At 40.2% G+C, this 17,154-nt stretch overlaps 1 protein-coding gene across 2 annotated transcripts in view; it reads right to left on the bottom strand.

Annotated features, from left to right (window-relative positions):
• Window positions 1–17,154, bottom strand: part of cadm2b (cell adhesion molecule 2b) — a 189,906-nt gene that overhangs the window by 32,844 nt on the left and 139,908 nt on the right. For both annotated transcript variants that reach the window (XM_028574644.1, XM_028574645.1), the window contains exon 2: window positions 6,198–6,347. In XM_028574644.1, the coding sequence (XP_028430445.1) occupies window positions 6,198–6,347 (150 nt within the window). The remainder of the gene's footprint in view (window positions 1–6,197; window positions 6,348–17,154) is intronic.

Here is a 17,154-nt window from a genome sequence, read left to right on the forward strand (position 1 = left end):
AAAGTGATGTTTGCCTGATTTTCCTGACACTCCTTCGCACCACCGACCATGTCAGTAGAAGACCAATTTGAGGCATCCCAAGAAAACTGTAGTTTGTCAGATTCAGTTTGAACAACCTAGGTCAATTTAGCTAACATTCCTCTATATGTACTATGTCAAAAAACCTGTTTTCACATGTAAAACAGTGACTTATTAGCATACGGTGCACTGTTTTGATGTATAAGCGACGGTAACTACATTAGCTCTGTCCTCAGATCAAACTACAGGCAGAGGAACTGGAAGTGCACTTATCACATGACATTCACTTCTGCACTCCACTGAGCAGCAGACAGATGTTACCCAATGTTTCTAATCCAAAACGATGAGGTATGTCCTGACAGTCCAGATAGAAAAGGACATTTTACATCTATCCATTAGTCTTGGAAACAAGCTGATGGCTCTCGGGTTCAGCCAAAATATGTCACAACCGCAATGTCGAGTGTCTCCATTTGGCCATTTTTGCATGGCCTGTAACCACTTTGAGCCAGTCCTGGAATGTTAAAGCACTAGCTGTCCTTCAGCGAAAACAGAGGGTCCTGGCGCACCTCCCCCCGCTCTCAAGCCAGGGGCTCCACTCTTTGCAATTAGAGTGTGTTTGCTGCTGGCTGTGCTCACTCAGTAACTGTGTGGGCGATTCTGGATGTGTTCCAGGGCTAGTGGTGCAGGCAGGGGGCTCTTTCCCACCACACATGTGGCTGCAATTAAGAGAAGGAAAGGGCCTTGTTCCAGAGGGCCATTGTTACCTCCGTGCTCTCAGAGATCCCACAGAGCAGATGCTACTCAAATTGTACTCATTTTCAGCGCTTGAAGGAGGGAAAGGAAGAAGGAAGAAATTCTCCCAGCAGTGATGCTACGTCTCCTCGTCAAGTGGTGAATAATGACACTGAATATATTTTGTCTATCCATTTTTCAGCCCACTGACATTAGTGTGATTGCCCTCTGTGGGAATTTTTCTGCGTTTGAGTCCATTCTTAACTCACAAAATGTAATTTGCATTACAACGGTGCCAGTGGGGTTACATAACTCTGTTGGTTTTCACAGCAGGTTTACACATTTTGGGGTTTGTAAAGACATATTACAGTACAACACGTGGCAATGACTTAGGCCCTGTAAAATGTCTCTAAGCATTTTTTTCAGATGGGTCTCAAACTTCTACAGGAATTTAAATACAACATATTCATTATTCTAAAGATATACTATACATTATACACGAGAGTGCAGTGTGGCACACAGCTTAGTATAGTACATACAAGAGCAGCTCTTCACATTAGTGATAATAGCCGAGTGTATAGTGCCATAATGGTAGATTCACATTTTAGTGAAGCTGGAGGTAACCGAGTACACTTAAAAGCCCATTAGTCCCTGAAGAAAGACATTAGCTGTGGCCATGAGACCCTGTCTACATTTTGCTGCCAGTCATTGAAAAGTAAACAACACACTTGTAAGAACAAACTTGCGACTTCAGCGGGAGATTCATATCCCGAGATATCTAAAGAAAATGTGGGAAAGCATGACTAAGCAATTCCATTTAATAAACCAACTTCATGGTGTGTTTAACTCTAACATACCTGCCTACATTTAGTTGCTATATGTATTTGTTGCTTGTGTTTGTTGTCTACTGTATATGACTTTCCCCCTCTTTTACAGTTTCCGCTTGCTTTCCAGGTGTGTCCATAAAACAATAATGCAAAACCAAATGCCAAATAATAAAAACAACAGTGATAGCAATAATAAAAAAAAACAATAACCTGAATATGGTAGCTCAATTTCAAACTGAGGACATATTTAAACACAGATATCGGAGACCGAGCTCAGGTAAAAGTACACACTTGCTTCCGACGGACCCATCAAATGTGTGTTTACTAGAATGGACGTTAAATGTGCTTTCATTGGTGCTCACACCAGTAATTGCATCCTTGGTAATTATCCTTCATTCTCTCCAGCTAATGAATGTTTTAATGCTTGCATTAGAGCATTCATTTAGCACATAACAGCATTTTGATTACTACAAGCCAATTAAGATCAATTTTGCTTTGTGACCTTTATGATCCAAGCCGAATGTCCCAATTAAATGTCATGAATGATGAACCATAGACTTTTGAGAGATTGAATTGAGATGAGAAGTGCCGTACAATTACAAGCTACAGCATGCATGTATATGCTGTATATGTCTCCATATCGCTGCGACAAACACAAACTGTAATTCAAATGAGCAATTTGTTATCTGCCTTTGACATGCATCCTGCAGTAGCTTCCCATTAATTGCATTATTCATATTCACCGTATCTGACAAAAGATTCTGCTTCCATCCTGCATGCCTCCAGGAATGTCATTACCATTCTACAGCATCGCTACTTAGGTTTTATCCTTTTCCCACAGAAGCCATAAGTGAAGTAAATCATAATGAAGACAGCAAAGGACAGCTCTGCTCTCATTTGTCCTGCTCAGAAATATTAATTCATAACCCCGGCAACATATAAAAGGGATAATTCTACAAAAGACATATGGTCCAAATCGATTTCTTCATCGTGGCAGCCCACAACAGAGCCGCTTCCTTCAACAGTCCCCGCTAATTGGTCTAACGTATGAATGATGTGTTGGCCTGGCTATTAAAGGGATCTAATTCTGTTGTCTCAGGTCTGTGGCGGTAGTGGGAAGGAATCTGCATGCTGGTCTTTGCCATAGTGTAGTCTGAAGCCTCGAAGGTGGCAACAATCAACCAAGACTCAGATATACATAATGGATGAGGAGGAGCGTGCCAAAGAGCCAGCTGGCATGGTATAAGAGGAGGGCTGTGTTCAGCTTTAGACAAATGTGCAGAGACAGTCCAACCCATATGGATCGGCTTTGGGGATCCAGCAAGGTTAACACTCTCTTGGAGCTCCACAAGGTTTGACTGAGCCTCTTATGGGAGAGGATGAGATGGAGGTGCTTCTAATTCTTTACACTCTCACCAAAGATACATTAAGCCATTGAGCTGCTACCTGCCCACTATTTCCTTCCCACCTGCAACCACATCTCTTATCCTGACTTCACATCTGTGAAGAGACGTGACATTGCTGTGCAGACAAATTTTAGGTCACAACTTGCAGGACGCACTGCAGGGATTATTTTCTACCTACCTACCTACATACGGATTCCCAACGGGTTTATAAACTAATAGTGCACCACTGTGATCTTTCTGTTAATTTAACTGCAACATGCAACAGAAGAAGGTTAATTGGCGTAGTCTTGCCGTTAATGGAGACTGTCCTTGTCAGAGAAATGACCGCATCTGTCGTTAGTTCAAATGCTTTAAATGACCTGATGTTTGTTTTTTTGTGATGACACAACCATACAGTACAAAGTGCCTGACTTTGACACCAGACACCGCAGTTCATATTACGCTTAGTCTGCTACCAAATGTCAGTGTTGTTTCAACCATGACTATTATATTTTCCTAATCTTATCCACCAAATTTAACCAAACCTTTACCAGCGGTGGCAGATCAGAAAACGCTGTTTTGGAAGGCACAGACAAACAACCTATTCTGTCATTTTGTATTAGGACTTGCATTACTGGTACTCGTATATGAATAATGTTGGACGCAAAAGATACACATGCTTGCTTTCCTTACTGTTACACTGGAATAGACTTCGGTTATTCAGTGTCTTTAAAAAAAAATAATTTCTGGAAAGACACAAATCCCTTTTCTCCTTGGCTGTAATAGCTACTCTTTGGTGCTTTTTTCATTTTCTCATTTGTCAGACCTGAATTAAAATGGAACAAATTATAGTCAGGGCAAAGATCAGATTTTGTCTTACTTTACCCAGCAGCTGTCACACCCAATTGATATAATACGGAACTTCAGCTTCTTTACTGATGTTTCTCTTTACTCCACTATAGCTGCTCAAAGGGATTTAAAAGGTCATTTTAATACTATTTTCCCCCCTCACTATTTTATATCAAACTCCAAACACATCCAGACAAATGCCCTTATCTTTAATTCTGAGCTTGAGGGAAAGAGCGAGAGTAGATTTTAAAAAAAAGAAGAAAAAATGCCCCACAGAGCATTTTGTCTAATTTAAGACAGAACAGCAGATGTATTTTTATCATCATTACTTGTATGTGTTTAGCATCCAGAATTTCTTTTGCATTACACATGGACAATGACAAACTACCTTTGTGAGGGAAACTTGCGTGTGCATCAAACAGTAACATATGGCCATGCTGTCATGGACACCCAAGGGGATTGTTGTAAGCAGAAAGGTGGACAACAAAGACAACGGACAGAGACAAAAGGCACAGGGAAAATGAAAGATAAAAGGTAAAAAAGATAGCAAAAACCGAAACACTGATAACAAGAAAATGCAACATAGCTACATTAATCTATTCTACTGACAGCCATCTATCACCAGCTGTTCATCAGAGGGAGAGAACAGCCTGCCTCAAGCTCAGCCAGTCTCCAGTTAGTTGTTGGACAGAAAGGTAGCATAAGGTTGAATCTAACATTTTCCATTGGCTCCTACAAGAAGGCACAACAAACAGGAGAAGAAGGACAGTAGCAGCCCTCTGCCAAGCAATTAACTGGTGATTTGGCACAGTAGAGATTTCTTCCCAAGTGTCCCACCCTCTTCCTCGCATGAAGCCCGTGTTGTTCCACGCCTCCCGTTTCTCCTGATGTCCTCACAGGCATCGTATTAGTTGTGCCAATAAAGCTTTTCATTTGGCTGTTTAAAAGGAAATGGAGAGGAAGTGTTCCCAATGCTTAGCCCTGGCAACCTCTGCTGAGTGGACTACATTCATTTTGTCATCCGTATTGCTCAGGAAAAGGATTCTGTCATGCAATATAAATGGCTGCCTAAGATGGGCAAAGTGGCTCATACAGATTGTTCTCTCCAAGCTCCCCTTGCATGCTGATACCAGCAGCATTCTGGATTTACACGTGGATACAGATTATGGCTTTGTATTCACAGGAGATGAGACATGTGAACAAAGCCCAGTTGACTGGCTTCATTTAGGTCAAAAGAAATAACCAAAAGATAAGATTTGAATGATTCATCATGTGTTCTCTGTCATCTTCAAAGTACAAAGAAGTGAAGGGATCCGAGGTTTTTTTCTGATAGCATTTGGTGATTTTCAAGTGGTCAAATCTTAAAATGCTGTAACTTTTGTACACCAGAGAATACAGGAAAAATATCAATAAAAAAAGAATGGTTTCGGTTCAATGACTTTTGCTTTTGCTTGAATTCAAATCCTTTGGACACATTAACACCATTCACACAAGAGTATGTATTTAAGATTTAGTTAACTTTTGTTTAATTGTATTTGGAGGTAATTTCATCTAATAAAACACCATAGACCTCATTACTAAATCCAATATCTTGCGAGGGAGAAAGTATTTCTTCAAACCAGACTGTGACTCTCATTCTGTTGGTTCACGCCGGCGTCTCTCTCTCTCTCCCCTATCAATTGTTAGTCAAAGGGAAAGTTAATCTTCAATCACTGAACCAATGATATTGTATTAGCAGCTACAGCATAAATGAAATGGGTAATATTCTGTAAGAAACACTGAAAGATGAACAACCCAACCCTTACAAGACCAGTCCACTGTTATACTCCCTTTCACCCCAATTCCAATTTATCAACTCTAGACTTTTGTCACCTTTAAATTGGATTTGCCTGGTGAGAGCACATTATAATTCATTCTGGCTCTGGCCTTGTTTCACGAGGTTGCAACAGTGCGCTTCCATTTCAGTGACATCCAAACAGCTATACAAATGTAGGGCAGCTAAAATGCTAATTAAGCCCAATCATCTTACAATCCACAGGCGTTACTGTGTTGTAAACAACACTGCCAGTGTTGCATGATTACAAAAGTTCAATTCAAAAACAGTCTATTTCTGTTAAGTGCGTGCCCTGGGACATTGATGGAGACATAAATTCATTAAAAGTCTGCTTCGACATCACGTGTAATGCATTTCCCTCTTATCCTATCCTTTTTCCTGTATTCATTCAAATTGTGTGCTCGCAGGCAGGCAGAGACAATTTGGTAGCTACATTCTGAATGTGAAAAATTGATGAAGAAGAGTCCTGTAGTAATGTAATCTGGCTAAGACATCTTTATCATATCTCATCACTTTATCATTACAGCCATTATCCTCAGGAATATTACTCACCTTTCTTGTCCCCAAAGAATAGGGTCTGTTGTGCAGGGTTTGACCACTGGAGGGAAGTGTTATCATTGTAATCCACACGACAGGTCATGTTGGCTGCGCCCCCCTCCACCACCGTCACATTCTGAGTTATGGGGAACTGACCTTGGCTACCTGTGGGATCATGAGACAGAGTTGGAGGTCATGGCTGTGACATGAATAGATTGCTGTTTAGGACTGGTTGCTACTGTCTTTTCATTAAATCACATTAATGTACCATTCAGACTTGACACCTTTCAAAGTTAATGTTCTGTCATCATATCGCCCAATTACATTAATGTCGTCATTACATCCCAGTAAACCAAAGATAGCTTAATGAAATCCTGGTTGACATGGACTCCAGCCTTTCGACAGCTGTTGGTGCTGAAAAACAGTTTTCTTTTTTTTAACGGTGGAAGGAGACAATGGTAGGTTTTACTCTCCCAGAGCGCCTTCCTTGCTGCCTTATTGCAGGGCCCTAATTGGTAGCATGGCCTAATTAGAGCTAGTCATGTTCTGTTGTAGTCTAGAGCTGCAGCTGGGTGGTAAATCGACACATAATCCTAGACACTGTGGGCCTTCGATCCGAGCGACTGCCTTGCCCCGAAACAGCCACTCGTCACAGTGTGCCGAAGACAACCAAATGAGGCCTAATCACCCAGCCTTGCTGGATTTTACCTTCTTATTCCACATTTGTACTTGTCGTCTCAGCAAAGTCCCCTAATTACATTGCAGAAGCATTTCCGTCCTGCCTGTGTTTTATTGAACTCTGACAAGCTTCAGAAACAGATGTCTAAAACCAATACTCTTTTGCGAGGGAGTGTGGGCTAATATGAGCTTGACCAGACCGGCCCCTTTAAGGCTGACAACAGTAAACAACAACAATGTTAGAGCTCTGGAGTTCACGCTTGAAGCTGAATTTGCCTGGGAGCATTTGGCTGTCCGCTGTCCTAATCTTTGTGCATGTTTTCTCTCGATTTCACAGGTCTGCTTTGTTTTCCTCTTGTAATGTGCCTGACTATGAAGGTGACATTGTCTCTGCCTCTCCCAGGCACTGTTCACCATAGGGACATTTCAACTAAGGGAGCAGCTGTCTGCCTCATTAGTCCAGCTCAAATGGGGGAGCAGAGGAGGCCGGGACAGCCAAAGGTCTGTGGACCTTCCTTGACCTCGGTTGTCCTGATGGAGACCACTGTCAGCTGGAGGTGAAGGTGAGGCTGACTATAAATAGTAATAGGAAAAGGATTCCAACAGTGCACATTACTTATCTGCTCATTACACCCAATCACATCAACAAACACGTCTCCATTTCATCATGTCATTATTACAATAATTCAAATGCAGTTGGCTGGATGTCAGTTGGTAGTCCAGCAAAATCAGCTATGCATCCCCACATCAAATGAGTGGAGATGCATTGAGGGTAGGGGGCCATGTGGAGGTGCTGCCTGTATCCAGCGTACACTTCTTAGGGCCCCTGCACACTGCCTGCGTGGCGTGTCCGTTTATATTTTGGCTCCCATGTTAACAGGTTACGGCTTGCACACCGCCTGTGTGAATACAGAACGAAATATTCTGTAGCCTATTTTGCCGTCAATACTGCCGACATTGTCTTTGCTGTAATCAAACAAATGTACAAACACAAAAATATTGACAAAATAAAGTTGAAGAACACACTATTATTTTATTTTATCAATGGGAAACATCCATGTGTACAGACAAGGCTAGCAGCAGCGCCACGTCAGACATGTTTCTGGTGTGCAAAGACAAAGACAAAGACATAGAAAACGCCACGCAACAGAAACGCCACGCTCACGCCGCGCAGGCAGTGTGCAGGAGGACTTACTATTAAACAAATTCAAATCCAAAGTGTAAAGAATATAAGTCTCAATCCCTCAAATTCTGGTTGGGGTACGTACGATCGCTTTAGCAAAAACCTGTTGCTGAAATTCCTTTTAATTATGCCTGCGAGGCAAATTAAGTTTTGTTCACATAATCAGTAGTAAGGTCGTGTCGTAAGCGTGGCTTTCAAAAGAAGTGTCAGCCCAGGTTACTGTGCACTGCAGCGAACTGGGCTTCACCTAATACATTCATGAAATTCCAGTGCTGACATTCTGTAGCAGTCTAGAGTGTGGCAAATGCTGTCCTTTCTGTGCAAACATAATCCCCAGTGCCAACTACAGACTGTATTTCATTTTTTTTGAGATGGTGATGGGAGGGCGGTCGGCCTTCCTTCTACAGTACAGCGCCAAACAAAACTCTAGATATGCTATACTGTGCTCTGTGACCTCTACACTGAGCTCACTTTAAAGATGCTTATGTTCAGGTGTGTGTGACAAGGAGAGATTTTCCACATCATATTTAATTTAACTTGTGGCACATTTTGTACAAAAAAATGTGGTAGCACTTTATAACTCTGTAATAAGAGGATAATAAATGGTTAATATCTTGTAATGGGGTACTGCCATAATAATAACAAAAGGTAACAACCAGTTAATATCCAGTGAATGTACTGGTACACTGGGGTTTCACTTTTTTAACAGGGTAATATAGGTTAAAAAAAAAAAAAAAAACAGGACAATAATCACAAAGAAATTCTCAGTAACAATTAGGCAATAATGAGTTAAAGGCTTTACACACGCACTGTTCACCCACACGCCTTCTCACTTATTTAGCCGGATTAAAAACTGCGTGGGCAGTGCAGACCGCTTAACTGACATCTGCCTCGACCTCCTATAGGCATTTTTTACGGAAGACATTTCAGTGTCTATAATAAGATATCATCCCCTATTACCTTAGTATAACTGGGCTGTATTATAAACTGCTATAAGTTGCAAAGATGCAATACAATGTGCTCCACAAGTTAAAAAAACAAATCATTAAATAAAAGATCTACAAAGCAGATACAGTATTTCAAAACATTGAATGAAAGCCAACAGTATGTGGGATTCAAGCATTTCGGACTTATATGGCACCAATTTACATTTAGATTGTCTCATTTATTTACAAAAAAAAAAAAAAAAAATGACATCAGAATAAGAAGCTTTCAGAACTTTAACAGTAGCTGACTTATACCAAAGTCCTTTTAGGCAAGTCATGCCACTCAGCCGCCATCTTGGCAACGCCTCCGGGCAGCTATTTCGGACTAACAAGACCAGGCTCCTATCTAAATGAATGGGCAGAGAGTCAGAACTACACTTTCACTGGTCATCGGGACATAAAAACTACATGTATAGAAACAGCAGTAGAATATGATAAAAATCGCTGAAAAAGTTTGATGACTTTGCCCCAAAATAAGGTTTAAAACGCCTTTTCTCCCCACAGGTTATACTGTTACTACGCATGCGCAAGGGTTCACGACACCAGCTTCATTTATACGATAGGCTTAAATGTTTCCCGGCTTGACTGTTAAAAAGCAGATGATTGGCTTTCCAGCGGGAGGGGCGGGACATGTGCATACAACCGCCATCTTTGCCGTTACGGGTTTTCCTTATTTAGTTGTATTGAGGATTGAGGAAGTGGCATGTCTCTTCTAAATAGTCTCAGCTTATACACACTAAAGGTACGGAAAGATACAATATAAGCTTGGAGGCAAAAGTGTAGATCAAGTTGAGCCATGGCTGTGTTTTCCTATAAAAAGCCAACCCAGTGAAAGAGAACAAACAGTTCTGAGAGAAGTAATGGAAGTATGAAGGGTGTCTGCTCCACTGATGATCCCAGACGACTCAGTGAAGTACAGTGAAAAAAAAAGAGAGGAATAATTGAGGAAGCAATTTTGCAATATGCCTTCAGGGGGGATAGGCAATATCTTAAACACAAAGCATATCAGTTGTACAGGCTAAAGGTCTTCAATACTGGCCATTGCTGTATCCTTTTTCAAGCACTTAGATGTGTTATACTGAAAGGCCAGCTGCAGTTTGACAGCTTGCACATATTTACAGAAGACAGCGTGCAACCTGCGAGTGCCTGCTATGACGGTGAATAGGTGAGGTGAGAATTTTGTAACCCAAGATATCTTGATGAAAGTAGCCGGTGCCCTCTGAAACACGATTAGTGTTTGCTTTTTTCATGCTTGCAACTCTCCACATATAGCATGATGTGCTATCGTAACAGAAACATTCAATATGTGATAAGACACGTCAGTGTTTCTCTCTCCCCCTTTTTCTTTCCAACCCAGCCTCTCTACGGCTATCCACAGGGGAGGCTAAGACTAAAAACATGAAATGAAACTCATTTGTACATAAACATTTAAGTTAATCAATTAAAATCCGAGCTTTTTTATCGTTTTGTTTTTGTGTGCATGTGCTTTTCATCAAAACATTTCCAACATCAGCCTGCTTATGGGCCTGAACCTTAAAGCTATAATTGGTCCCTTGGCAGCGCTTTCCCCTTTCACAATGTTTTTTTATGACGGTCACGTGGATCTGAGAGCTGCTGTTTTTCTTCTTCTTTTTTTAGTGCTAAAGCAAAGAGCCCACTCCAGTGAAAGCTGAAACTGGCAATATCACCCTGAGCTGGGAGATTATGGTCCGCATTCAGGTGGGCCACCAGCATACTGATCATCAGTCACAATGTCAGCACAAACGAGATTAGTCAAGTTGTTTGCTGTGCTTCACACAGTCAGAATGCTGCTGACACATCTCTCCACTGTGACATTAACTTTCATACAGAATCAAGTGACACTGGCTCATAAATCAAATATTTACCTGCACAGCTAAAATTAGGTCGAAATGTAAATAGGGGGACAGAGGATAGCATCTTCCTTGTAAACACAAATATTTTATGATTAGATTTTAAAAGAGGAGCCACAGAAACAGATAGTCTGCTAAAACACAGACGAGATTTAAATGCCTTCTCTTCATGTCTGCACATTTTAGCGTGGGATGAGGTCTGTGCAGCAGGTGTCGTGTATAAATATGAATACAGATGTTCAGAATGGCTGGCTGTTGAGTGTGCATTAATGATAAACTATTTCATTTCATCCCAACCAGCCTCTCCTCATGCTGTTATCAGAATGCAGCTCAGACCATAGCCTAATGGAATCTGAGTCTGACAATATTAGAAGCCAAGAATATGATACTTAGCTTATTGATTTTGTGAGTCTTGTGGCCTGGGTGAGTATCTAAAAAATGTGAATATGGAGGGAGATAGAAATCTTTATGACTGTACTTGAAGAGAGGATTAAAGTTAGAGGAAGAGTTAGCTAATGAATGTAAACAAAGTGCTTTATTATTATTGATGATGTGGAAATCTTTTGGTTCTGTTTTCATAAGATTCTCAGGGAAAAAATCAAAGCATGCTGGGAAACCAGGTCTGAAACGCGGATAATTTGAGAACTGCGTAGCATATATAATTTCACTGATTCGTCTAATGACCACTGATCCAGGGAGTGAGGTGAAAAATACGAGGAACATCTCTGTTGAGGAGAACAGAGTTAGTGGAGGAAGAATGAGCCATACCACCCCAAAAGCCTTTCTCAGTTTCAGCTGACTGCACCAAATAATGGAAAGCAGTGCCTTGATGAATGGCTGGAGAGCAGTCAAGCACACCACTGCAGAATAAACTGTAAACTGCAGGAAGGATAAAAAAGAAAACAAATAACTCAGAAAATAGTTCAAGAAATAGCCGATGCCTCCCATTCATTACGGAATAATAACAATTATTAATTTTCATATGAAATTAATTCCAGGCAGTTTATCAAACCACAGGTTCACCTCTGGTGTTTGGTTTTGCGAAACGCTTCTTTGCAAATAGAGACGCTGAAGGTGCTGGGCTACCTTCTGCATGCTAATGAGTCATGGCAACTTCATACTGTGCCTGCCAATGACATAATGCCATACAGCAACATGTCTCTACAAATCACATACTAATAATAATAATAATACATTTATTTATGGGCGCCTTTCATAGCACCCAAGGCCACCTTACAGTTAAAACAAACAAAATACAGTTAAAAGGCAAATATAATTAAATTAAAACAAACACATTTAAAAGATTAAGATAGACAATTTAAATAAAGCAATCTATCCATTATTTTGATGGAGAGTGGAGTCATGTGGGGTAGGCTTTTCGGGAAAGGTGGGTTTTGAGGGAGGTTTTAAAGGTGGGTAGAGACTCTATGGTACGGATGGATAGCGGGAGGGAGTTCCAAAGGCGAGGAGCAGAATGGCTGAAGGCTCTAAACCCCGTTGTGGACAGGCGGGCAGAAGGAGTGAAAAACAGTGAGGAAGAGAAGGATCGGAGTGTTCGGGATGGAGCGTAGGGCTGAAGGAGTTCAGAGAGGTATGGAGGAGCGAGATTATGGAGGGCTTTGAAGGTGAGAAGAAGAATCTTAAAGTCAATACGGTATTGGACAGGGAGCCAGTGCAGCTGTTTAAGTAGAGGAGTAACGTGTTCAGTTGTTGGGCTTCTGGTGATAATATAGGCAGCTGAGTTTTGGACCAATTGGATTTTATAGATGGACTCGTAGGGTAAACCAGAGAGGAGGGAGTCACAATAATCAATACGGGAAGTGACAAGAGTGTGAATGAGAGTAGCAGTATTATTGGGTGTAAGTGATGGACGAAGGCGGTGTATAAAAGTGTATGTAAGTGAAAGTAAGCAGACCGGGTGAGATTATTGATGTGTTTTTCAAAAGAAAGTGTGCTATCGAGGATGACACCGAGGCTCTTGACCTGAGTGGAAGAGGGGACTTTGGAATTGTCGATGAAGAGTGAGAAATTGGGACATTTCGCTAGGGTGGATTTGGAGCCAACATGGACCGTTTCTGTTTTGTTACTGTTTAGTTTGAGGAAGTTATGAGTGAACCAGGTTTTAACTTCATCTAGGGCTGCACGATATTAGGAAAATATCTAATTGCGATTATTTTGACTGATATTGCGATTGCGATATGATTCACAATATTGGAGGGAATGATGATTTTTGTATCATTATTCTCATTTTCAGTGAGAAAAAAAAAATTATTGAAGTGTGATTTTTTGCGAGGATCTGTACCAAACAAAGATTTTTTCTTTAGTCTGTAGGATACAATTTGTAGGCCGGGACGTCTCTGCAGCACCACAATACTTTTTTCAGAATGGTTTGACACATATTTTTCCTTTAACAAATATTGCGCCCCCCTGCAATTTGGATATTGCACTAGTTCATATTGCGATTTTGATAGAATTGTGATTAATTGTGCAGCCCTAACTTCATCTAAACAGAGGGGGAAGATGGAGGGAGCATTGAAGTGGGTTTGGTGGACAAGTAGAGCTATTGTATGTATCCACACTGAAAACTGAATGCCTGAACAAATCCATTTGTTGGTTTACAACGTGAAGACGGCCTCTACATTAAGGTCTGCATTAATTGTACTTTTAGGTCTGCATTAAGCCGGTCAATGATTACGGCTGCGTTTTATTGGTTCAACATGCTCTCCTTCACGTCCCCTAAGCACTTGCCCTTGGGGGATTCTCCACCGCCATCTTAAGTTTCGTTAGTGAGATCGACCCCCGGAGGGCTGAGGGAGCGAGTGAACAATGATGGTCCCTCCAGAGGTGGATATCACCCACAATGCATTGCAGTTATGCATTTGGTGCAAGAAAATACATTCATGTATAAGTGGCAGTGATGTACAACTGCTAAAACTCCTGTAGCTGACCACCACAGAAGGAGAAAATGAATAAATAAAATTTCACCTTTTTAGTTTCCTCATTGATAGCTTGATATTTTACTGAAACATGTAATATAACTGTCAGTTAATATATACTTTAAACTTTTTATTGACTAGATACTAGTCACACGTGTGTATGTGTGTGTGTGACTTCTTTATTTCAACATTATCTGTAAATGCATGGAAGTAATTCAGTTTTTGCGAGATATACTCCAAGCATTAATATGATTAATCATGATACAGATCACAAACTTCCTAAATCTGAAAATCATGCAGCTGATTACCAAGCCTCGTTGAAATGAGTCTGCAGGTATTTATGATGTGTAAAAAGCAGTACTACCTTTTATAAATAATAATTGTATAGCGTCTTTCATACAAGAAATACTTTACAATAGGGAAATTGTATGCCATGAGCAGACATAAAATGAACATAAAAACGGGAATAGAAGGCGATCATTAATAGAAAATAATATCGAAAATAACTGGCGGTCGATCCGTATAGTTTCAATCCCCTGCTCCTCCCCCGCCCACTTACCCTCTGCTCTCTGCATGTTAAAACACTAATGAAACGCAGCCTACACCTGGTATTTATGAATTTGCTAAATTGTTGACGTGACAATGACATGGCAATACCTTTGAAAATAATGTCCAGGTTATTTTATTTATGGCACTAAAACTAAATGGTAAATTAAAAACGGATTAAGAATGGATGACTGAGTATTACATTTGTGACGCATTGACACGTCTTTACCAAGGAGAAGTTCTCTTGGAAACAAAGCAGTAATCTGTGATTTACATACACTTAATATTACTTTAATCTACACAAGTTTCTATTTTTTTGGACGTGGATTCAAATTTACCTGGAATTTCAAGCAGCCGAGATGTAAACTATGTAATTATGTCCATGGCTGTCTGTAAACAATTGCTAAATCTAAAAGAAAAATTTACCTTTTTTTAACAGAGAAATTAATTCTCATTCTGTGTACAAAGTAAATGCTGTGAAGCAGAAACTTGGAAGTTCGGAAAAGAAAATCAAATATCGTGCATTAATACTTACGAGATATTTAAATATACAATATACTCTTGAGTAAATAGTTAGTAATCACTGCAATTGCTGTGACTTGACAAAATTGTAATTAATTGGCTAACTCTAAACGGCGTGGCCTATTTGTCAGCACGTTGGGGGAAAAGGAAGTTGAACATCCACAGTGTATAAATATTCCATTTAATTAAAACGTGAAGCCTCTTGTGGTGTGCATTCCTTGGTGGAGAGAACAGGAAAGAATGGAGTTTGCTGCCTCCCAAGTGAAAAAATACAGACAGCTCTCAGTTCCAACTCAGTGTGAAGTTTTGTAAAAGTGTGGCTCACATTTAGCTCTCAACATCCTGTTGGATTCTCAGTGTTACTCGTCTTTTACTTGTGTTGGAATAACTTATCCTCACTTGGCTCAGTCACTTTCTCCACAATAACTAATAGACACTTTCACATATGACTCATCCAGCAGTTCAGCAGACATTATACCTACTACATTCTCAAAAGGTCACACAGGTTGTAACACCAACTACATTCTATGTTGTAAATAACTCCAGGACTAATGGTTCTGGCCCATATTTTACAATCAATAGCCTCCTCTGAAGGGTTAGGGTTGATGTTGATTCAACCCTTAAACTAAAGACCTATATACTCGTTGCTTTTTATCCCAAAGATTCTGGAGAAAATAATTTAAAAAATATATTATTCTGTAAAGATGTGTGCTTCCATACAGAACCCCTGAAAGGAAAGGATGAAAAAAATATTTTTTTGGGCATTGTGGCCAAACCCTAAGTCTCCTACGTAGGAGATAGTACCTTGTACGTACGAGATAACTTTTACTTGTTAATTAGGCGTTTTTCAGGTCAAGAAAGCCGTCTTGAAGAGCTTAGTGCATGATACAAAGGGGACATTAAAGTTCAGCCAAATGCAGCATAAACAAATGTTTACTGTAAAACATAATGGAACTGTGCGGTGCCGAGTAGGGTTAAACAGTTTAGATAGGCTATGTACGTCTAATGAAATCATTTTGTGAGGAGATTCTGTGTTTTGGTAGTTCTCGCCATAATCTCTTTTAGGCAACTGTAAACTCAGCTGCTTGCTGAGATACGTAGGAGAGATAAACGTACCAACAATGCCCTTTCAGGGTTACCGTAGCTCTTTAAAAACATATTTTTGAAAATTGACTAAGATTTTTTTCCAGCACTTCAAAATTTCATTAATTATTTTATATGAGAGCAGATACAGATGAAAGGTGGACTCTGGGAATACTCCAAATAGTTGTAAAATAAAAATGTTTGAGTTTTCTATTGGTGACCCGGATTCCTTCACCTCTTTAGCTGTATGTGCCACACCAAGGCTCAATTCTGGGACCAATTTTATTGTCATTACATCATTACAAGTCATACAGATGTTTCCTTCTAGTACTACCTCAGTGATAGGCAGCTACCGCATGTCAGTAAACCCAAGTTAGCTGTTTTATACAGCCTGTTTAGCTGGTTTCCAGCACTACTCGGAACATTTTGTCTAAGTAGAATTTCCTGTCATTTCATCTGCATGCTTTTCAGAACCGCTTATGACCTTCAATACAAGTTTAAATGTTGGGTGAAATATCTAATTTTTGTCCAGTGAAGTTTTTCTCCAACAAAGGAATCCTGCCAAGTAATACATTCATATATTTTTATATATATTTATATTTTCTTGACTTATAACTGCCACGTCTTCTATCGAGGGTCTAAGGATCGAGAATGTTGTGCGCTGTACAGATTGTAAAGCCTCTTAATGCCCATTTGTGATTGGATTTTATGAAAGTTACTGACTTCTTTATCTGTTGTAGCAAACAAGCACACTCAGTATAGAATCAGTATAGAATCCAGCCAGGCTTTTGGCCAGGACTAAGTGAAGGAGCCATATGACACACACTTTGGCAACCATTCATTTTTTCCTTTTAAACTGATGTCAAGATTTTATTGATAACTTTTATGGTTTGTCAAGGCCTTGCCCTCAGCTATGTCTCTGACCTTTTGGCCCCTCATGAGTCAGGGTGCAGCATTAACACCACAGGCAGCACTCTTGGCGGTTGCTAAGTCTAGGCTCAAGATGAAAGATGACTGGATTTTACTGTCAGGACACCTATAGGCTGTGAAATGTCCTACCAGACAAGCTCAGACTGCTAAATCAGCATCATCCTTTAAAATCACCTCTAAAAGCCTATCTGAAAAAAAAGGCCTTTACAAATTAAAAAAAAGAATAGTTTTATTGGT

This window comes from Perca flavescens, chromosome 3 (genome assembly GCF_004354835.1).
Source record: "Perca flavescens isolate YP-PL-M2 chromosome 3, PFLA_1.0, whole genome shotgun sequence".
Lineage (NCBI taxonomy): Eukaryota > Metazoa > Chordata > Actinopteri > Perciformes > Percidae > Perca > Perca flavescens.